Genomic DNA, 24,034 nt, shown 5'->3' with positions numbered 1-24,034 from the left:
AATATATTTTCTCCCATTCTGTGGGTTGTCTTTTCACTTTCTTGATGGTGTCTCCTGAAGTACAAAAGTTTTGTATTTTGATGAACTCCAACTTATCTATTTTTTTCTTCTGTTGCTTGTACTTTTAGTGGTATATCTAAAAAACCATCCCCTGATTCAAAGTCATGATAATTTACACCTACTTTTTGTTCTAAGAGTTTTATAATTTTAGCTTTTACATTTAGGGGGCTGACCCGTTTTGAGTTCATTTTTATATATGGTGTAAGGTAGGCATTCGACATCGTTCTTCTGCATGTGGATATCCAGTTGTCCCAACACCATTTGTTGAAGAGACTGTTCTTTCTCCCTTGGAATTATCTTGATACCCTTGTTGAATGAAAAATCAACTGACTGCAAATGTGAGGGTTTATTTCTGGACTCTCCATTCTATTCCATCGTGTCTATCCTTATACCAGTACAACACTGTCTTGATTACTCTAGCTTTATAGTTAGGTTCTGAAAATGGCAAGTGTGAGTCCTCCAACTTTGTTCTTCTTTTTCAAGATAGTTTTGGCTATTCCGCTTCTCTTGAATTTCCGTAAGAAATTTAGGATTGGCTTTCAATTTCTGGAAACCCTGATGGCGTAGTGGTTAAGTGCTACGGCTGCTAACCAAAAGGTCGGCAGTTCAAATCCACCAGGCGCTCCTTGGAAACTCTATGGGGCAGGTCTACTCTGTCCTATAGGGTTGCTATGAGTCAGAATCAACTCGATGGCAATGGGTTTGTTTTTCATTTTTTCAATTTCTGCAAAGAAGCCAGCTGGGACCCCCCAGTCCCCAAGCTGGGGTTTTGACAGAAATTATGTCGAATCTGTAGTTCAATTTGGGGAGTATCTTAACAATATTAACTCTTCCAATCAATAAACATGGGATGTCTTTCCATGGGTCTTCTTTAACTTCTTTCAACAATGTTTTATAGTTTTCAGAGTGTAAGTTTTACATTTTTTTGTTAAATTTATGCCTAAATATATTATTTTTGATGCCACTGTAAATAAAACTGCTTCCTTAATTTCATTTTCTGATTGTTCATTGCAAGTTGTATAGAAACACAATTGTTTTTATATATCAATCTTGTATCCTGCAACCTTGCTGAACTTGTTTTCAGTCCAAATAATTTTTTAATGGATTCCTTAGGATTTTCTATATACAAGATAATGTCATCTGTGACTAGAGGTCCTTTTACCTCTTTCCTTTGCACTCTGGATGCCTTTTCTTTTTCTTGCCTAATGGCCTTGGCTAGAACGTCCAGTAGAATGTTAAACAGTGGTGAGAGTAGATATCCTTGCCTTGCTCCTGACCTTATGGTTAAGCCTTTAGTCTTTCACCATTAAGTATATTAGCTGTGGGTTTTTCATACATGTCCTTTATCAAGTTGAGGAAATTCCCTCCTATTCCTAGTTTGTTAAATGTTTTTATCATGAAAGAGTGTTGGATTTTGTCAAATGCTTTTTCTGAGTCTACTGAGATGACCATGTGTTTTCTGTCCTTCATTCTATCAACATGGTGTACTATGGTGATTTTCAGATGTTAAACCAACCATGTATTCTTGGGCCAAATCCCACTTGGTCATGGTGTAGAATCCTTTTCATATGTTGCTGGATTTGGTTTGCCAGTATTTTGTTGAGGATTTCTGCATCTGTATTCCTAAGAGGTATTGGTCTGTAGTTTTCTTGTGGTAGTTTTGGCATCAAGGTAACTTGCCCTCATACAATGAGCTGAAAAAGAACTCACTTCTTTACTATTTTTTGGAAGAGTTCGTGAGGAACTAGTATTAATTATTTCTTAAACATCTGGTAGAATTCACTAGTCATGTCGGACTGAAACCTTTGTGGGTAATGTTTATTATTACTATTAATTCAATTTCTGTGTGTTACACGCTTTTCAGATTTTCTGCTTCTTCTGGAGTCAAGTTTGTGGTTTCTTTCTAGGAATTTGCCCATTTAATCTAAGTTACCTAACTTGTTGTTATATAGTTGTTCACAGTATTCCCTTACAGATATATTTTTTCCTGTAAGGTCAGCAGTAATGCCCTCTTTCATTCCTGGTTTTAGTAATTCGAGTGATCTCTCATTTTTCTTGGTTAATGTTAAGGTTTCCCAGTTTTATTGATCTTTTCAAAGAATCAACTTTTGGTTTTGCTGACTTTCTCTAGTTCATTAATTTCTACTCTAATACTCATTATTTCTTTCATTCTGCTTACTTTGGTTTTAATTTGTTCTCTTTTTCTGGTGTCTGACGGTGGAAGGTTAAGTTATTTGAGATCTATCTTCTTTTTTAACATAGGCATCTACGACTACATACTGCCCTCTATGCACTACTTTAATTGCATCCCATAGGTTTTGGTATATTGTATCTTCATTTTCACTTATCTCAAAGCATTTTTTAAATTCCCACTTCTTCTTTGATCTGTCGGTTATTTAGGAGTATTTAATTTTCACATATCTGTAAATTTCTCACATTTCTTTCTGTTATTTGATTTCTAATTTCATTCCACTGTGGTCAGAGAACATACTTTGTATGATTTCAATCCTTTTACATTTACTGCATCTTATTTTATGGCTTAGCATATGGTCTCCCCTGAAGAATATTCCATGTGCTCTAGAGAAGAATGTGTACGCTTCCGTTTTGGGGTGGGGCACTCTACACGTCTGTTAGGTCTAGGTGGTTTACAGCACTGTTCAAGTCTTCGGTTTCCCTGCTGATATCTGCTTAGTTCCATCACGGAAAACGGGTCTTGAAGTCTCCCACTATTAACGTTGAACTATTTCTCTCTTCAGTCCTGTCAGGTTTAGTTTCACATCCTTTGGGGCCCTGATGGCAGGTGAAGTTGGTACATTTTCTCTAAATTGGAGCACTGCTTTGTGCTCCCCAATTTGTCTTCTTCGTTCACTCTGTTTCTGCACCATTTTTGTCCGATAACGTTCAACGTGTTAATGTCTATGTTCACACTCGCTAAGTTTTCCCAGTTCCTCTAAATCTACCTACACTTGACGAAATGTAGATCCACACAATGGCCATTTTCTAAATTTCTTATGTATTTCCAATAATTAAACTGTTTTGTGACTAATGCAGATTGTAGCTTCCAATGGAAACCTTTTTGCACTGTAATGCACAAAAGGAGGCCAATAGCGATTTGCTAAAATGTTTTAAGAAATGTCTAATTTACTGACCAGAGCCAATATCACTAATACGGTCACTACATTTCCCTATTCCTACAAACTGAAGGAACCCATCAAATGCTGGAGGGTGAGGCAGGATCAGTGAGTGTGTACACTAACAGCAACCTCGAGGTGAGGAGGAGACCATGAAGAGGAGAATCCATTCACCCCTGGCTTTCTTCTTACTTCTGTCCGCAGCAGGGATTTCTGCCTGGTCTCCTACAGAAGAAGTGACCTGACGTGACAGGGAATGGCTAGGGGTAGTTGGGCCCAATGATGAACGTAAACCCCTAAGTGTAAAGGGAAGGAAATCAATCAGAACTGGTATAATCTATATCCGACACTGTAGAAAACCCCACAGGGTGATACCAATCCAATGGGAACAGGTCAATTCCGAGACAAACTAAGTATATTCAATAGTGGTTAGATTAACCTTAGGAAAAGCAAGAAATTAAAGTTGTCCTCCTTAACATGGCCACACACTCAGGCATTTTACCACACACTCAGGCATTTTACTACTCTTAGAAGAGCTATGAAAGATGTAACAAATCCACAACTTTTCAAAGTCCCTAAAAGTAGCCCCATTCTTACCAAGAGGTATAAAGGGAATGAAGTAACTTATTGTCAGCACTGCTTCACAGTCAAGATAATCAACTGTTTGCTCCATATCACTGTCACTGTTATTGTGCCCCGTCGAGCCAATTCCGACTCATAGCGACCCTACAGGATAGAGAAGAACTGCCCCATAGGGTTTCCAACGAGTGGCTGGTGGATTTCAACTGGCGACCTTTTGGTTAGCAGCCTAAGCTCTTAACCACTGCCAACACGAGGGCTCTGTATAAACAGAATAAATGGCTACTATCGTCAAGTTAAGGAGCCCTGGTAGAGTTAATGGTTAAACACTCAGCTGCTAACTGAAAGGTCAGTGGTTCGAATCCAGCCACTCCACAGAAGAACGATGTGGCAGTCAGCTTTCATAAAGATTACAGTCTTGGAAACCCTATGGAGCAGTTCTACCCTGTCTTATAGGGTCGCTATGAGTCAGAACTGACTCGACGGAAACAGGATCAGGATCGTCAAGTTATCCCAGTCAGTTCTAGCCACCCTCCATTCCACTTATCATAATGTAAATTAGAGTTGACTTTATTATTCAAATTACTCCATGAAACATTTATGGAAATTAACCGAAGAAATACATGCTTATCCTTGTATCAAATATAAAAAAAAGTTCCAACTTATAAGAAATTCAATAGCAGTATCTTTAAAAATCTACAAAATTTTCTATTAATAATTTAAAGTTATGACTAGAAATGCAAAATTAAGGTTATTATGTTAAGGATTAAACTTAACTTTTACATGTTAGGTGAGAATCAAAACCGATGTAACCCAAGAGTAAAAAAACTATACTGTCATGAGAATACAAAAAAATGTGCTTTGAAGACACAGAAAACAGAACACACATTACAAACTGAAAAGGATTATTACTCCACATCACAATCGAAACACCAATAGGTTAAGTGTGTACATACATCTGCTTGACCTCCTCTCAACTGCATTTCTGCCAGCCTTCAGGGTGTCCTTTCCCGTGTGCGGTAATTTGGATGGAGTCTGCAGATGGTCATCAGACAACTTGCCTCCATTTCTCCTGCCATTCACCACCATGTTCTTGGAGTCTCCCAACCACTTCATACCCACAGACAGCCTGACCCAGGTGCATTTAGTCACTCTCTTCAAATAGCTTAGAGAGTAATTTCAATGTTCTCTCCTAACAGAAACAAAATATGAAAACAAAACCAAAACGGGTAGGTAAATACATGAAATACCACACTGGAACACACTTAAGATACAAACTATTAAAAGTAATTTAGTAATTAATGCTTCCACTCTTTAATTACTACAGTGGCTCCCCTGAACCGTATCATGTCACGTTCAGGACTACAGGGCCCCCTGACTCTGATTAGAATATAAACTCCATGCGGCAGGGACTCACTTTGTCCTGTTCATTGCTTGTGCTTAGAATGGTGACTGGCAAGTAGTAGATGCTCAATAAATATCTACTGGTTACCAATGAGAATTACCTTTGCTCATTCATGACGCTGATATCTGGGTACAGCTCTAGAAGCTGCTCCAATCACACATTTTGATAACACTCTATTGCCTCTGTGAGGAGACTACGGAGATGTCATCTCTCTTCTGTCCCAAGGAAGGCTCAGGAGAAGGCATCTGTGGTAAGTTTCGTCCACAAAAGTAAGGGGCACCTCACTGTTACACTACCGACTCATTACTCGTAGCATAAAAAGACCTACAAAGCACAAGTTCAGCAGAGGGACAAAAATAAGGAGAGTAAAGGGTGTCTCATCTTCTTGTTGTTAGTTTGAAGTCAGTGTTCAAGGTATTTAAGGGGCCAGTATTCAAATATCAAAATAGTATCCGCCCATCTGCAAATGTCTGCCTAATCATTCCTGTCTAGCAGCAACAAGAATTGAGAGATTATTATATTTGGTAATACAGAGGCATCCCTTACTATCCAAATTTTAATTAGCTACATGTGGAAACAATGATTTTGAGTGAAGGACGCTTATCACTGACAAGGACCTCCAGAAGTGAGGGTATACGTTTCTTAGTGACGGAAGCAGAAAAAGGATGTCCACGACATCACCACAGTATGGACTTATCCTTTAGTATAAGTCAGACCAAAAAGGCCCAAAGAGAACAAAATGCAAAAAAAACAGCACTTCAGCACTAAAGGGACTGTCAGATCAGGAGAACAACTCCTTCAGGCTACAGATGAACTAAGGCTGGAGAGACTGTGCTCACCTGCCCAGTTCACACAGGCAGCTGGCAGCGGGCTGCGCTCAGAGCCTGGCGGTCCGCAGAGGACCTCGCACTACCTCCGGGCAAGGGTCCGTTTCCCTGACTTCTCACAGGCTCACAGGAAAGTGTAAACGGTACATTATGCTGAAGTCCTCCTAGAGGCATACACAGACGTGCCTTTAATGATGCCCAATACAAGTACAAAACACTCCTGTTTACTTGACCTCAGGTCTCCTTCATGTCACAGGATTTGTGTGAATTCATAGTTGGGTGAAATGTGAGTGGGAGCAACATGCTTAGGTAAAAAGGTAAAAACCAGCCGATGGATAGAAGGACACTTTGATAATTACTTGCTAACATTTCTTTCTCCCCTGGTCCCTTCACTGTTTAAACTCCTGACTGTTCCCATAAGCTTCGCTGAACCCAAAGAATGCTGCTGCTTGAGAGGAAAGGGCAGACAAGCCCAGTGATACAGCACAGCGATGAGCTCAAAAATTTCCAATGATTAAATGTTATCTCATTTACCACAAGACCGCCTACTGATTATCAATACCCTATATTTATGCTTAAAAGGAAAGTCACAGAACTCAAGAGCAGTGTTATCTCTGAAGCCCAAAGGCCGAAGAAAGCTCGAAAATAAGGCAATGCCCTGACTCGGAGGTGCACAACTAGAGGGCGAGCCTGGAACACTACCTCCCTTTCTGTCTGGCTAATTCCGTTAGTCCTTTAATTCCAGCATATCCTCCTCCAGGAAGTCTTCCTTGACCCTCACTGGCAAGCCCAGTTAGATGCCCCTGCTAGGAAACCTCGGTGAAAGCCCTTACGGCATGAGGCTGTAACTGTCTGCATCCTTAATTGACTAAGAGCTCCTGAGGTCAAGAATCTGGGTTTCTTATTTTTAACCCCAGTATCCAGCACAGCCCACAGTATATCAGACACACTCAGCTGATGAAAGTATAAACAGATGAGGCTGTGGTCTGAAGCACTCAACAGAGACTATTCCTACACATCATTTTTTAATTGTAAATTAAAGGTTATTACCTCCGACCTATTCCAATCCTCTTCTTTCTCAAGATGCCCACGGGGTCAAAGGCTGCGCGAGTCCTCACCTAGCAGATCACATGCATGAACAGGCACCTGAGGCAAACTGCACAGGTAGAAACACAGCAGGAATCAGAGCTGCTACCACCAGCAACCTCCCTGACCAAAAAGCCAAACCTGCTGCCATTGAGTCGATTCCAACGCCTAACGACCCTATAGGACAGAGCAGAACTGCCCCATAGGGTTTCCAAGAAGTAGCTGGTGGATTCAAACTGGTGACTATCCAGTTAGCAGCCGAGCTCTTAACCACTGCACCACCAGGGCTCCCAGTAACCTCCCTGGCACCTGCCATTACACTTTCTGGCTCACCCCATCGTTCGGCGCCTCAAGACAAAAGAACGAGGAGGAGACAGGGAAGTGCTCTGGGAGCAATCCACCCTAAGGATGCCTACAGACACCACACAACTTACGGCCAATGACGGAGGAACTTGTTCTTCAGACTCTTAGGCGTCTTAATACTCAGTGATAAGATACAGAGTGTGACTATATGGGCTAGGAAAGAGAAACCTGGCTTTAGAGAGAATTAAGAGACACAAGAAATAGCAAGTCATCTCTCCATGGAGAAACTTAAGTTCCAACCAAGATTCTCACTCAGACAAATTCGTGAAGAAAACACACCAACTACGAAGAGATGATGGAAGACACGCTCTAACAGTGTGTGTTTCAGTGATTCTGATGCACGTTCCAGAGCCAGAACGACTGTTCTCGGGTACCTCATTCATTCATTTACCATCCACTAGGGCAAAACACAGATGCCAACATTTTCAGAAAAATTAGAGAATAAAAAACCTAATTGGAGGAAATTACATCTATTGATCTAATTTTTTTCTGAGAATTAAGAAAAGTCCACCAATAATCCTTTCAGCAGTAGTAGCCCACTTCAGCCCAGTTCACGGAACACAGACTGTGATCTACTCTATCTTACACACAATATCAGCTAAATGCGGGTTAAGGAGCCACAGTGGAATAAACTCATGACCTCGGCTCTCGTTTACATCGTGGTTGACGGGTATTATTCAGTTTGAACTGAAGGTCCACTACCATCCTCAGCTGTCTTCAGGTTGACTACAACTAGTGGCCACCCCGTATGTATCAGAGTAGAACTGTGTGCTCCACAGGATTTTCAATGGCTAATTTTCTGAGAAGCAGACTGCCAGGCCTTTCTTCTGAGGTGCCTCTAGGTGGACTCAAACCTCCAACCTTTTGGCCAGCAGCTGAGCACTTCACTGATGCACCACCAGGGCTCCTTAATAGAGGAAAGCACCGGGAAATAACAAATGAACACCTAAATGTCAGCACCCTGGAAAAAATAAAGCAGTTTAGGGGAAAAGGGAAGGAGACAGAGAGCAAGGGAAGGGAGGAGACAGAGTGAATGTGTGTCGGGGAGGGGGTGATGGTGGTTCTTTTCTAAGAGAGCTCAGGAAGTGAGGAGAACAGCGGACAGAAGGGGGAAGCGTGTACGGGGCAGTGGGAAAAGTACAAAGCGCAGAGGTAGACATGCACTTGATGTATCTGAGGAGCAGAACGAGGCCAGCGTGGCTGGAGGAGGGCGGGTGGGGGGCAGAGAGGCTGGGAGAAGAACACGTAACGCAGGGAGTGGAAGCGTTTACTCCCAGTGGGATGGAAAGCGGAGGAACGACAGGGTCCACCGTAGAGCTGTGAAGGCCCACTCTGGCTGTAGGCGGAGATGAGCTCGCAGGTGGACATTTTTATAACAGGTCCAATGAAGCAACTGACAATTTGGGAGACAAGCGGGGAAGCAGGGAGACCAGTGAAGGGACTAGTGCAATAAAGCAGGGGAGAGATGCTGGTGGCTGGGTGTAGACGAGGTGGTGAGAAGTGACCAGTTGTGCTGACAGACAGGATTTGCTGGCAGACTGACAATGAATGTGGGAGAGAGGACTCCAATACGCCACCACCTGGAAGAAAGGAGTTAACACTTACTGAGGTGACAAAGACCATAGGAAGACCAGGTTTTGGCAGGGGTGGGGACACAGGTGGGACCAGGAGTTTGGTTTTGGTGATTTTTGAGAAGCACTCAGAGAATAAGTAGAGCTGTCAAATAGGCAGGTGGATGAAAGTGTCTGGGGTGGGATACATTCGGAGTCAGAGCATTAATGGTATTTCCAGCCATGGACCCAGATGAAATCACCGAGGGAGCATAGATAAAAAAGAAGTTCAAGGACTGAGCTCTGGAGCACTCTCACATTTAGAGATCAAGATGAGGAAAAGGTCGCAAAGGATAACAAAAAGGAGAGAGGAGCCCAGGTGGCGCAGAAGTTAAGCGCTCAGCTGCCAACTGAAGCTTACTGAAGTTCGAATCCACCAGCCTCTTCCCAGGAGAAAGATGGAGCAGTCTGCTTCTGTAAAGATTTACAGCCTTGGAAACTCTACGGGGCAGTTCTACTATGTCCTTTAGAGTCACTATGAGTTGGAATCAACTCGACGGCAATGGGTTTGGTTCTTTTGGTTTTAGAGAGGGAGGAGGATAACCAAGTGAAAACGCTGTCCTAGAAGCCAGCTAACAGCACTTCAAGAAGCGAGTGATCAGCTTGGGCAAAGGCTACAGGTGCACGTAACGTAAACACCTCTTTCGCTGAGAGTAAACTCACGGACAGGAGTCCCTAGCTAGTGCAAATGGTTAAGCACTGGACTACTAATACTAACTAAAAGACTGGCGGTTCAAACACACCCACAGGCGCTTCGGAAATAAGGCTTGGCGATCCCACTTCCAGAAGGTCACACAGCCTTGAAAACCCTACGGAGTTCTACTCTGAACGAGTTGGAATTGCAACTCAACGGCAACTAACCACCACCACCAACTCACGGATAGGATGGGCCACCGACCTTCTATGAGCCTCTCTCAGGAACAACAGAACTTCTTAAAACGGACAGAAAGTCTTGAAACATGGCTCGTGGGGAAAGACCAAGGAGGCTTTGCTTAAGAAACACATGGCAGAGGAGAATGTAACAACCATGAATAAGAGAGTCCAAAGTCCTTCCGTCACTTGCTTCAAACAGAAAAAGAGTAGAATATGCCGAAAAAGACACATGCAAGTTAAATTTGGGGTGGAAGGTGATGGTAACAGGTCAGTTAATTCGAGAACAGTATGCCCTGATCTTTGTTACATTTTTTTAAAAAGAATGTATTAGGCAATTCCCTGGAATGGAGTAATAAAGATCATCCGAGTGTGATGATGGGGTGGAATTCCTGAGGGGTACTATGGAAAACTTTGTTCTCTCTATTTTTGTGAGTGTTGACAAAAAAAGATGCGCCCAGGCTGTAAGGAAATCCAGCTGTGAATATGCTCCAAGGTGGGCAGTACCACTTCCCCAAGGGATTTATCGCATCCAACTCTGCCAGACCCTAAAGTCCGCAGAGACAGAAGATTCATCTCATGTGGGTTTCAATACGAAGGAAAGCATCATGGAAAACTTTAAAATAAGCATTGTCAGCAAAGTACTTAAAAAGGAAACTTCTGATGCTATTGTAAAACCACTCCTAAGGTGAAAAGCACCACACATACGCACACCACCTCCCACCTCCCGAAAGGACACGTCCCACACTGCTGATGCCAACGGCTATCTTTGGGGAACTGGGATTAGCATTTTTTCCTCTGTATTGTTTCCAAACTGCCCACAGTGAATCTGTTTATTTATAATCAGAAGAAACAAAACTCTGTTACTTTTAAAGTTTCCAGAGAAAGCACAAAGCCAGTTCACAAAAGGTGCAGAGCGCCCCGGGTGACACGCGGCAGGGTTGCCCCTCAGTCACCGCCAGCGCCTTCCCATCGCCGTAGCCCCGTTACCCACACACCAGCACCTTCCCACCCGCCGCAGGCCCGTTACAGGCGCGCACACAGGATTTACAGACGATTTTAGTGCCTTCTGAGAACTCTGGTTCCCATCCAATTCAAGAACTCTGGTTCCAATCCTTTTCAACTTAAAGTTTTTAGACAGTTTTATTCTTTTTTTAATGTCCTAAACACAAACCAGTCAGAATCTGTCAGAAAAATAAAAACACTGATTCTGAATGACTATCAAGAATTTTAACATACCTCCCATGACATTACCAAGAACTGTCTAGCCAGTTCACATGTGGAACTTGTCTGCAGATATCTTAACAGAGATTATCCAGTGGCAAAGAAACTATTCCCAAGGGGGCGAAAAGGAAACATTAACACACATTTTAAAAAAACAGACACTATTCTGCCAGAGGCCTTTCAGAAATCTTTATTCAGAAAAGCAAAGCAAACATTTTTCAACGGCTTAAGCTACAAATTGGTAAGAAAACAATTCAATACATCAAAGTTATTAACAGTGTTATTTCTAGGGAGGGAGATCAGAAGCAACTTTTACCTCCACATGATTTATCTGTGAATGGGTCAACTTTTCAAAATGAGCATGCATTTTTTTTTTTAATTAAAAATTAGACACATAAAAAGGAAAACAAGTAATTGAAAACAGACTTTACAAAAACCTTTCTGCATCATTCAAACATATATAGGTTAAGGTCACCAACTTCAAAAACCTTAAAATATTCAGCAATTAAAAACCCAGACTTCCAGGGTTAAAGGCAAGTCTAACAAGTCACTGAAACACTTAATCTTCACTTGTGTACTTTGTGATGCCAACGTGTCACAGCCCCAGACTCCCGGGAGCTTTACATTTAAAATAAACACAAGGAAGGTAAACAAAAGTATGGAAGCACAGAAATGAGAGCAATCACGGTCCAAACAGGAAAAAACCAAACCAAACCAACCCCACACAGGGCCAGGGAAGAGAAGACTCAGTGCTGGCTGTCAGTTCTAGCAAGGTTCGCTAGTTAAGGGAAAAATCAGTTTCCTCTTCAAGCCCTCACATGGTCTGCCTATCTCCCATGTGAAAACCATTAGCAAAAGCAAAAACAGAAGTCTGGTGAGACTGTTAGGAACCGCAGCTTGCAGGATTCACCTCACCAAAGCCTACAAGGTCCGGCATGGGCCCAACCTGCCCGTCTCTCCCCTCGCTGCTGTCTAACGCTGCAGAAACGGTCTGGCTCAGTCTTCCAGTGTGCCGGGGATTCTTCCCGCCACAGGGCTTTGCACCTGTGATGCCGCTCACCTGGCCTCTGTCTGCCAGCCCCACAGATCTCTCGGTACACACTTAAACTCCATACATTCCTTCTTCATGGGGCTTATAACAACTGTGCCCACTATTCTGTGCAATTATTTGATAACACAGCCTCCCTCCGCAGTGTAAACTAGCTAAGGTACACTTCTGTATCATCAGAACCTAGCACAAGGCCCAACATAACGCAGGTCTATTCATATACACCCCCTAACTGCTACATGTGACCCAATTAGTTATTATTCTTTCCCCCAAATCTAAGATTTCAAAAGGAGTCTACAATGTATCCAAGAAACTCAAATCAGTCTTTATCAATGGCTATTCCAAATTCAAGGAGCCCTGGTGGTGCAGTGGTTAAAGTGCTCGGCTGCTAATCAAAAGGTCAACGGTTCGAACTGACCAGGCACTCCAATGGAGAAAGATATGGCAGTCTGCTTCCGTAAAGATTTAACAGCCTTGTGTGAAACCCTATGGGGGCGCTATGAGTCAGAATCGACTCAATGGCAATGGGTTATTCCAAATTCACCTGCAATCAATCTCTATCCAAGGCTGCATGGAATCCTACAGTAACAAGTCTTGAGATCATGCTAATATACGAAGTCCTGCAAAGCTATCAGAAACATTTATGATCAGAAGACCACAGTCTGATGGAGCAACTGCTTAGTTGCCAATTTCCTAGAAAACTTCTGCGAATTCATGATCATACCTGTAACCTTAACACTTTCTCCTATAAATATTGTTGTCAGAAATAAATCTCACTTGAAGCTAGCTGGTTATGCTGTCAAGCAGAAAAGCCTTGGGGATTTTTGTTTCTGACTTCAGAATTCTCCTTTACCTAGGGCAGAGCTGTCACTGTAAAACTGGAGCTTCCACACTAATCCAAATGTTTATCGGGTATCTAGTACCATCAACCCCACAGCAAAGAACGGACATTTTTACACTTCTAACGTTAATTTACAGATGTCTGTTATTATTAAAGGTGTCATTCCTGCTTTCCTTCTCCAGCTTTCGGGGAGTCCAGTTTACACACACTTTGCTTCTGCTTGCTCAACACCTCCCGGGAAGCTTCAAGTGGTAACGCCCCAAGACTTCCCAGAGAAGCCCAGGAGTCTCCCACCAATGCAAAAGAATGCTCATCCACCTCCCTTTCAGGACTGAATGACAGCTAGAGACACGAGCACTGAATTCTGAAGAACATTGATCACACCAGATTGGGTGAGCTAATTGCTCTAACCCATAACCTGTTGCCATCGAGTTGATTCCAACTCACAGCGAACCTATAGGACAGAGAACTGCCCCATTCGGTTTCCAACGCTGTAATCCTTACAGAAGGAGACTGTCACATCTTTCTCGCACAGAGCGGCTGGAGGGTTCAAACAACTGACCTTTCGGTTAGCAGCCGAGCAATTAACCACTGCGCCACCAGGGCTCCTAGTTGCTCTAAAAGAGACTGCAACAGGCTGAAAAATGGCCCCCCCAAAATACCAGGTCCAAATCCCTGAAATCCGTCCATATGACTTTATAAGGAAAAAAGGTCTTTGAAGATGTGATGAAGTTAAAGATCTTAAAATGAGATTATTATGGATTATATGAGTGGGCCCTAAATACCATCACAAGTGACTTTCTAAGAGAGAGGCAGAAAAGAGGTGACGTGAAAACAAGGCAGGGCTGAAGTGAAATGGCCACAAGCAAAGGATTGCCGGCAGCCACCAGAAGCTGGAGGAGGCAAGGAACTGATTCTCCCCTAGAGCCTCCATCCGAAGGGAGCGCAGCCCTGCAACACCCTGGTTTCAGCCCAGTGAACCTGATGTTGAACTTCTGGGCTCCAGAACTGCAAGAGAGTAAAACTTTGTTGTTTTGTGCGATGAAGTCTGTGGTAATTTCTTATGGCAGCCACAAGGAATTAACAGAAAGACCATGAAAAAGCAAAGCAAAGTAGAAACGCTTCAGCAGCCTCCACACACACATAAACTTCCAATGGGTCACAGATAACAGCCAGGAAAAAAGATTTTAAAAAGTTGTTTTAAATACATTGTTTAAAAGCCATCTTTTTTTCCTTCAACTGCAAGTATGAAACAAGGCTACAGAAAGAGCTACATGGATTTGGAAGATAAAGCTGGCCTCTCCGTTACATATCCAATCACCTAGGCACAGTGCTAAGCCAACAAAGATCTCCCTTAGGAGTACATGATTGAACATTTTTCTATTTATGTTTAAAACTAACTTACAATAAAAATGAAAACTGAAAATATACAATTTAACAAAAAAATTTAAAAAGCAAAATACCCTCTACGAGTCAGTCAGTCTATGATCAGACATTTTCAATACTTACCTATATGGCCTCTGGGCAAGTAATCAACTTCTCTCTAATTGCCTATGACAGAAAACATTACTTCACAGCTCCCTAAGTAAATTTATGGAGCCCTGGTAGCACAGTGGTTAAGCGCTCAGCTGCTAACTGAAAGGCTGGCGGTTCAAATCCACTCTGAGGGAGGAAGATGTGGCACTCTGCTTCCACCAGATCACAGCCTTGGAAACCCTAAGGGGCAGTTCTACTCTGTCCTATAGGGTTGCTAAGAGTTGGAATTGACTTGATGGCAATGGGTTTTTTTGGTTTGGTAAGTGCATTTATCAACAACCAATATGTATTACAATAAAAAGCTTTATACAAGAAAGAGATCTCGTATCTCCAACTATCTCAGCAGAGACCCCCAAAATAAAGGTTTCAGCTGATCTGGTTCCTGAGAGAAATTCAGCGGAAAACAGAAACAAAACAAAAAACAAAACCCAAACTGCCTCCCAGGCTCTCAGCACCTGACCCGTCTGCTTACCTAGAAGTGTCTATAAGTAAAACCCACGATGCTCCCTTGTTACAGGTTTTCTGAGACCCGCTCAGCATTTCACACTTCTACAAGCAGATGCCACCTAGTGTCAAAAGACTGTAAGTACAGCCTCTACAGCCCACAGTTCCTCAGAAGCTGCAAGGCAGGAGGTAGCTACTTCTCTCTGGAGCTCTCACATCTTAGGGCAGCTTCACCTGGGTAGTGCCCCCCCATCTCAAACTTAACAAATCAAACTTTCTACCTTCTCCTCTTTCCTACAAACCCGTTCCTGTTGTATTCCCTCAGTCGGTTAATCAGTTCTTCCTGGGTAAGAAAGAGAGGGCCAGGACAAACTCCCAGAAAGTGATTCTTGGGCTGGGTCTTAAAGGCCAAGCCTGAGGCAGCCAGGTGGCAGACTCTGCTGGAGGCAGCACACCCAGTGGTGAAGGACGTGCCTCTGAGTGAAAGCGCCTGGCTCCCAACACAGCTCCATTCATCACTCACTAACGGGGTGACCATGGACAAGTCAGTTCAACCCTCTAGGCCCTCATTAGTAAAATGAAAGTAACACTCAGGTGTGGCACAAAGATTAAAGGGGCTAAAGCCCCTATTAGCAGACTAACAGGAGTACTTACCTCCCAGCGTTGATATGAAGATTACATTTTTTAAAGTTCTCACCACAGGGCCTGCCCCCCATTGAAGCTCTCAATAACAGGGGCTGCCCGCCTAACTCACTGCCCACCACGCTCCCCCTCACCCGCTCCGCTCCAGCCAGACGGGCTTCCTACTGTTTCCTGAAGACATACAGCACCCTAAAATATCTCAGGCATGGCGCAGTTGCTGTTCCTTCCCTCTAGAACAGATATCCCCCAGATATCTACCCGAGTGACCTTCACTTCATTCAGACCTACGTTCAAATGTCGTCTTATCAGAGAGCCCTTCCAGGACCACCCATTCGAAAACAGTGATCACCCTTCTCCTCAGAATATCCTTCTACACACAGACACTTGCTCCCTGAATATAAAGTGTTTACTGCCTGTCCACTCACACTAGAATGGAAGCTCCTCAGGAGCACGGACGGTTTCTTTTTTATTAACTGCTTTATCCCCAGCGCCTAGGACAGTGCCTGGCACAGAATAACCACTCAAAAAATATTTGTTGACTGAATGACGGATACACTCTAGGTAGAGGAAATAGCATATATAAAAGGTATGGGCTTTCGAGAAGAAGGCAATCGTTTGGTGTGGCTGGCTAGGCTGTGGGTGTTCTGAGGGATGGCAAGAGGTGAGGCTGGAGAAAAAGGCAGGAGCCACATGGTGAGGGAGACGCTGATGTGTAGTAACGGAAAGCCAGCAGTGCTTAAAGCAGGGGACTTCCAGGATCACGTGTGCATCCAGAAGTGCCTCTGGCAGTGCCGAGCATCAGGCTGAGGAGTGGGGGGCAGGCGGCCGGCTGGCAGGCCGTGCAATCAGGAAGCTGCATCTTACATCTGGAGAGTGATGCCAGAGGCAGTGGTGTAAGGACGTAAGAGACAAGACAAATTTAAGTGGTAACTAGGAGATACAAGAGAGGGGAGATACAAGAGAGGAAGTTCTAATGCACACTCGTAGGTTTTTGGATAGGGTGACTTGGTCAAGAAGAGAAAGAAGAGCGAATGAAGCGAAGAAATTGCTAATAAAATAAAGGTCTCCATCTGACTCCTCTTTCCAAATAATTGAGGCAGGAACAAAAAGGGCCAGACATGCTGCTGATGCATTATTCACAAACTGGCTAACAATCAGGTAGAAATTTCCTCCCATTCCTCATCCTACCTGAACCCCAAGAGGAAAAAAAATCCTATCACCTCACCCATTTAAAAAAGGATTCACAACTTTTCAAGAGGATAAAAAGGAGTGGGGTGCTAACTCACGATACGGAGCTGAGCGCGTTTTTCGTACCACTCTTGAAGAGAAGGGATACGATGTCCGGGAGCGCGGCGGACTAACAACCACGCGCACCTGTGCCTCCCCGCCCAACAGAGCGGACAGGGAGCTCACTGCAGCGGACAGACAGCACGCTGGAGCTGGCAAAGCAAGGACTGTTCTTTGTTACTATAACTCAATCTATTTCTATAACAATAAACAGTAACTGCTGCCATTCATTCAGCGCTTCCTATATTCGTTCTATCATTTAATTCTCACAACCCTGTAAAGTAGACAGTAGACTCTGGAGGGTACGGGGAGAATTTTCTCAATTGTGCTCTAGGAAGGATCCCTGTGGCGGGAGAGAATGTGATTAGAGGCAGAGACAGCAGTGAGGAAGCTAACTGCAGCAGGAGCAGCGGCTGTAAAGAAAGAAAAACGCTTTGGTTTTTAACATAGATGCTTGGCAAGATGTGCTAACAATTAGGTACAAGTGGTGAGGGAGAGTGCCTTCAACATGAGTCAAGACCCTCTAGTTGGGGCAAAAGCGTTAGTTTGGGAGACTGCAAGATTGCCATCAACTGAGTTAGGGAATACAACGGGAACAGGTTTGAAGGACAGAGAAGGTAGAAAGTTTGGTTTGCTAAATCTGAGATGGGAAGGCGGGGCGCTACCCAGGTGAAGCTGCCCTAAGATGCTCAGGAGAGAGGCGGGGGCGGTGAAGAGCTGAACCATCGAAGGGCTTTACAGTTTACCAAATATTTCCACACTATCTCAGTTCAGGATCACAGAATTTCAGAGCAAAACGTTCTTAGGTTACAAGAATCAGGCTCAGGAGATGAAGTTAGTTGCCTAAAGTAGTCCCTTCTTCTGACAAAATACTGTGCCGCCCAGGTGAGAGAGAGAGGAGGAAGAAAGAAACAGAAGATGGGCAGGAGACACACACAGACACTGCAAGAAACACACAGGGCCTGCAGACTACCACCACCTCTAGGGCTCTGGGGGGTTAAGTGCCCGGCACAGTGTCCACCCAGAGCCACATTAACATCTGCTCACGACGTGAGTGAGGAACAGCGTGCCACACAGACCAACCCTTAGCTCTAGTCTCCTGGGCACCGTTCTACACCACTGCTGTTACCGCGATCTGCGAACTGTGCTCTCTGCTTCCATGCACCCTATCATTTAACCACACCACAGCCCTTCAGCACACACACAACGCTACTATTATCACCCCATTTCACAAACCAGGAAATGAAGCCTGAAGCCTTAGAATAAAATTAAGCCAAGGCCCAACTGAGAAACTGTACACTCTTAACACCATAAAAATCTAAGCAATACACCCTGACGTAAGTAAAATTCTGAATACATTTTGCCCGATGTTTGACAAGTAAGCTCCCAGACCAGAACACACACAATTCCCGCTTTCGTGCAGCTCACAGTACAGTGAAGGGGGAGAGACAATCGAGGACCCACCTAGGTGTGAATTCTGGTAAGAGCTCTGAAAGAAACAAGGAGGGTGTCAGCAGAGAGAAGAATGTGGGGGTAGACTCTGAATCGGATGATTCAGGGAAAGTAAGTCAAAAACATAAATACAAATACGACCACCTCTTTTTTATTTTTTATTTGTCACAAACATTACTGGTATCTATTTACATCTGACAAATACTTTCTGAGGCAACCGGCTTTGTCAGAATCCTCCACGACCTTGAGTGGGGTCTGTTTCTGTCTTTTTTAAAGCGGCAGGATAGGAGGTTCCTTAGGGCTTCTCCAGCCCCAGACACCACTGGCTGAAGGGTCAGACTCCCTCTTACTCCTCAGTATGGGTGGGGCAGCTCCATCTTTTAACAGTAAGTTGGTTTTCTTGCCAAAAATATATATCCCTCCCACATCATGCAATATAAACATTTCTTTGAAAATAAACATACTTATTAGACATAATTAAAATGTATCAGGGACTTCAACCTTGCTATATAAATCAGACAGACAAAATGAATCATTCTACCGAGCTAGAATCCATTCATTTCAACAAATATTTCTCAAGAACCTACTGGGTACCACCAGGCACTGTTCATGGTGCTGGAATACTGGGTGCATACAGAAACCACCAGAGGGCGCATGAAAGTTCCTGCTTTCAGGACGCACGGGCAGAGGTACTAGGTGAGTGGGGGACCTGAAGGACCAAAGGGAAGCATGCGAAAAACGGGCAGAAGGGTGCAGAATAGGAAGCAGAATGACCTTCAATGAACGAGCCTTCTGCCTAAGGTCTGAGAGGCACTCTAGTGCCAGGAGCTATCTGCTCACCAGGTATGCCTGTAAAGGTGGCAAAAGTTAGAATGCAGGTATGTCTCTTTTATCCTAATACACATGACTGGGCGTTCACCAGCACCGCAACCTATGAGGTAGGTGGGATAGGTATTATCACTACAAATGAGAAGGCCGAAAATCAGAAATGAGGTTGCTTTCCATAAGTCACACTGTAAGGCTGGGTCTAAAGGCCCCAGTGTTCTCAATGCAGTGTGGGTTTACGCCACTACCTGAGCCACGTGTACACCACCTGTAAACGAAGAGGCTTAGCGCTAGCCAACGCTCCTGACATCTATTTGCTGTTGTTTTTTAGTATATTTTAATACAGAAAATAAGACATCTTGCAAAGAGGGAACTGGAATACAGGAACCATATATATCTTAAGAACAAGCTTTTGGGACCAGTGATATTACCTAGTTTCTCAATTCTAAAACCCAACTGATTGCAAGTTATACCAACAATTTAGTTACATTGCAAAAAAGAGAAAAGACTACCTTAAATACACAAATCAACTATTTAAACCAATAAGAAATGTCAAATGATTAAAATTTGTTGTTGTTGTAGACCATCAAGTGTACTCATAGCGACCCTGTATGACAGAGAAAAACTGCCCCATAGCATTTCCTAGGCTGCAATCTTAGAAACGAGAAAACAGGGTGCATTTAAGTGTTAAAGATTAAGTGTAATTTAGGATTGGGAGTGACATCTGAGATTGGTCATTTTACGGGAACTGAGAGGCTTGACCTAATCACCGCCTCATACAAATAGTGACAGAGCAGAGACTGGAAGCAGGTAGTGATTCTCACCATGATAGTCCTCCTTCCATGCCCAGAATTACATTTACATAGAGCCCTGGTGAGCAGCTGGAAAGGCTGGCAGTTTGAACCGACCCTGAGGCTCTGAGGGAGAAAGACCTAGATCTGCTTCCGTAAAGACTGGAGCCAAGAAAACTCTATGGGGCAGTTCTACTCTGACACATGGGGTCTCTGTGAGTTGAAAACTGACTCAATGACACCTAACAACAACAGTCATGGAGATTCAAGTTGATCTCACCGAACTGAGCCACCTGCTTGCTCACAGACACCTGCCAGCAGCAGACCACGCTGGCCACCTCACAGGTGGAGGCCAGAGGCAGTGAGAGCGACTGGTTTCGTGGTCCTCGGGATCCTTTGGCACCATGGAAGGTAACCGAAGCAAGACATAACCTAGGGCACTGATGACTATGCTAAGTCAGTGTCTTGTTTTTCCTTTTGTGAAAATACTTGAGAGATAAGGATGGTCAATACTAGGATGCCAGTGGTTTCTGGTTCCATCATAAACCACATAAAGGTTAACACACCCACCCTAATTTACTGCCCCTGAGCAACATGAACAGAGAGACGGAAAAAAAAAAAGAGTTAAAGGAAAAGCAAATGCTAGAAGTTAAAGTATATTTATAAAAATAAGTTCGGTGGTGAGTCTTTACTGAACAGATGGATTTGCCCTATAGCATGTCTTTAAACAGTAAAACCCTCCAATGCATTTAAAATAAAATCTGCGTGACCAAAATATGGGAACATGTCTGTTGAATAAAACAAGTTATGTCTGTAGGTTTTCTTTGACTATGACAAGGAGAAAATTCAGATCATACTGAGAGATAAATACCGAGCTAGATTTTGGTCAGGCACAACCTTTACCTCCCAGCTAACATTTCTAATTTTCTAGGAAACACCCAATTAGAAGAAAAGGGATTACAGTGAGAACTAAAGTAACAGATTTGTAGGTTTTTGGTTTTTTTTTCCGGGGGGGGGGGTGATGGGGAGAGATGTAGAGTTAGTAGAAAGAATTCAAAGAAACTTGTTAAACTTTCCCCCATTAAAAGTCCTTCAGAGACAAAGCCCTAGAGTACTCCCCACTTGTGTATAAAGCAGCCTCCTTTGGATAGCACGTTCAATGGAACGCAGGCTTTAAAACCACAGTTTAAATTCACGTTTCAAACTTCCGAGTTTGTAACAGAAAGTGTGTTTTAAGATTTCAAAGTTGGCAGTATGTTCAAGAAAGAAATCACTTTCCAAATCACTGTATTCTAATGTTTAGAATGCCCTAATGCTTCAAATTTAAAGTTCACTGATTAGCAGTTTCATCGTGTAATAACTTTGGTTTGTAGTTGATTCCTTACACAAATTAAAACCACTTTCTGCATCAAAACATGTCAGTAAAACAAATTTTTTCTTTCAAAAAATAAAAAAACTCAGGCTGAAAAAATTAAGCTTATGTTTTATTCATAAAACGAGTTTCTACTGGATAGAGCTGTACTTGAAACACCATTGCCCCTGTGAGCAAACACAATGGACCTCTACGGCACAGAGTTAACATATACTATGTGCCAGCCAGCAGTGTGTCAAAGCAGAGAGAAGATACACGGTCCCTGTCTTCAAAACAAGGCTTTATATAAATAATAATTGTAGGGGCAAACTCGGGTGACACAGTCCTGGACCGCTTTCCCATGGATGAGAAGGATTTGCTGAACGGAGAGAAGGGTATGCAGAAGCAGACAGAAGGGAATCAAAGTGATTTCTCATAGGACTCACTCTCGTAAGCAGCCGGAAAACATTCCTGCGGACAAGGAGCTGCTCACAGATGCCACACACACAAATCTGTGCAACATAACCCAGCCACATACACATGTCCCATAAAGCCACAGACATTCACGTAAAGATTCAATCACAGATTTATATGAGCCAAGGGAAAACTGACAGCCAACATCCCCACCCACAAAACGCCTCTATGCTCAAAGACACAGCACTTCCTACCCTTGCACTCCACCCTCCTCCAGGCATATCTTGCTATGGCCCCAGTGCACTTCCACCTCCCCCAGTACTGCCCACTGCTACTTGGTACAAGAGGGAGAGTAAACAGCAAATGCAGCTCAGAGGGAACAAGAAACGGCAGATGAAAACAGTTAAGAGGGCACTTGGAAATGATTCTGACAGAGAATCTGGTTTCAAAGATTATGGGTAAAAAATTCAGCCCTATTCCGCCTTCTCCTTGAAGAATAAGTATTCCACAATATTTCTTTGTTACAATTTCACTCACAAACTAAGTGGGTTATTTTTTGTTTTTAAATAACAATAGAATGGGCACATTTTGAAAAACTAAACACAAAATTAAGCTTGATAAGCTTAATATGAAGATGGCACAGGGGCCAACGTCCCACTCTGTTATACATAAGGTCTCATTCTGTTTACACAAGGTTGCTGTCAGTCAGAACCAACACGACAGCAACTAACAAGCTTGATAATTTAGGATTAATAAATTAGCCAAACATTCATCGAGTGTCTACTGAGCATCTACTACGTACCTGCCACTGGACATAAAGGACGACACGGGCAAGGAAATCACCAACTCTAACAAAACGCGCTAACTGCGTGGGGAGCACAGCGGAAGCCTGCTGTCATGTAACCGAAGGTGGACCAGCTTTACATGTGTGTAAGGAAAGGCTTCACCCAAGGGATGACATGCTCACTCACCCTTTCTGAAGGATGAATATATGCTGGGGGCAGGAGGTGTAGGTATGCCCAGCAGGACATTCTGAAAAGGCACCTGGCCTGGGAAGCTGGTGGGGTTAGAGCTCGGGAAAGGGAAAGAAGGTAGACTGAAAAACGGGCTAGGGTTCCCACAGGTGCGGGGATAAAGCGTTTGTGGACTTTACCCTTGGACTACAGGGAGTTCTAACAGTGACAGGGTCACACCTGTGGCTCATGTTGCTAAACCTTCACTTACAAAGTAAACTTGTATCTATAGCGAGTAACTCTTACCTATTTCAACATTCACAAACCCAGTGGTTATTTCATGCAACATGACCTTCCCTTCCTTTTTCAACTTGTTTTTACTACTAACTAGCAAAAATAATAGTATCCTCAATATCAAAGAGAAAAAGTTACAGCGGGCAATTGCTTCCTCTGCTGATCTTACACAGCAGTCTTCGGACCCATGAGGCCGTGCTTAACTATACTTTAAACCAAAATAGTTTAAATCTAAAACGATCCAGATGAAAACAATCACAATCAAGATCAATTAATCAATATGCCCACTATTCTTGACAAGATTTTTCCCCCAGAGGGGATTTCGTTTGGCACATTTTAAACAATTAACTTCAAAGAACACATTTTCATCTCCTAGGCGTTCCGAAAGTTTCCCCATTCAATGGATTACGAGTAAAACTTCCAAAACGGGATCAAATGAACCCAAATAACGAACGACACTCTCAGCGTCTAATTTGCTTTTTCTCTCTTTCCAGTATGTTGGATCGAGCTGTTACTTTAAAAACGCCCCCTACCCCGCAGGTGAGCGTGACAACGATGCACATCTCTGAATCCGTAGGGGACAACCCAAGTCATTCTGGGACCAAAGAACGCTGACGGGCTCGGGGAGAATGGGACAAAGCACACGGGGGACGGGGCCGGAGAAGCAGCAGGAGACACTGGCAAGTGGGAGGGAAGGCAAGCCCGGCCGGGAGCAGGAGCTGCTGTCAAACTCGGGAGCGCGGGTGGGAGGACGCCCTCGGGAGGAGATTCGAAATGAGGCTGCGGCCAAAACACAAAACAACAGCGAGCCGAGCGCGGCGGTGGGAGCAGATTGGGCGAGCCCGCGCCCGGCCGCCCATTGGCGAAGAGGAAAAACAGAGTCCCCCAATCGCGAGCCGCCGGGCTGCTCCTCTCGTGTGGCCGCCGGCCCGGCCCCGCGCTGCCCGTCGGCCGCTACCGCTCCCTTCCGGCGGCGGCTACCACTGCAGGCCGGCCCTCCC

General features: G+C 43.8%; 1 protein-coding gene across 4 annotated transcripts in view; it reads right to left on the bottom strand.

Annotated features, from left to right (window-relative positions):
- KMT5B (lysine methyltransferase 5B) overlaps nt 1–24,034 on the bottom strand; it is a 56,530-nt gene that overhangs the window by 31,548 nt on the left and 948 nt on the right. The window contains exons 2-3 of one of the 4 annotated variants that reach the window (XM_023738147.1): nt 22,265–22,270; nt 4,727–4,964 (exon numbers count right to left, since the gene is read on the bottom strand). In XM_023738147.1, coding sequence (XP_023593915.1) covers nt 4,727–4,886 — 160 coding nt within the window. In that variant the 5' untranslated portion in view covers nt 4,887–4,964; nt 22,265–22,270. Of the gene's footprint in view, nt 1–4,726; nt 5,991–7,052; nt 7,252–22,264; nt 22,271–24,034 lie in introns of those variants that run through there. The other 3 variants (XM_012557678.2, XM_023738146.1, XM_004383643.3) reach the window with 3 other exon arrangements.

This window comes from Trichechus manatus, unplaced genomic scaffold (assembly GCF_000243295.1).
Source record: "Trichechus manatus latirostris isolate Lorelei unplaced genomic scaffold, TriManLat1.0 scaffold00113, whole genome shotgun sequence".
NCBI classification, from domain to species: Eukaryota; Metazoa; Chordata; class Mammalia; order Sirenia; family Trichechidae; genus Trichechus; species Trichechus manatus.
Note: the sequence above shows the minus strand (reverse complement) of the source record. Positions and strands in the feature narration are given on the sequence as shown.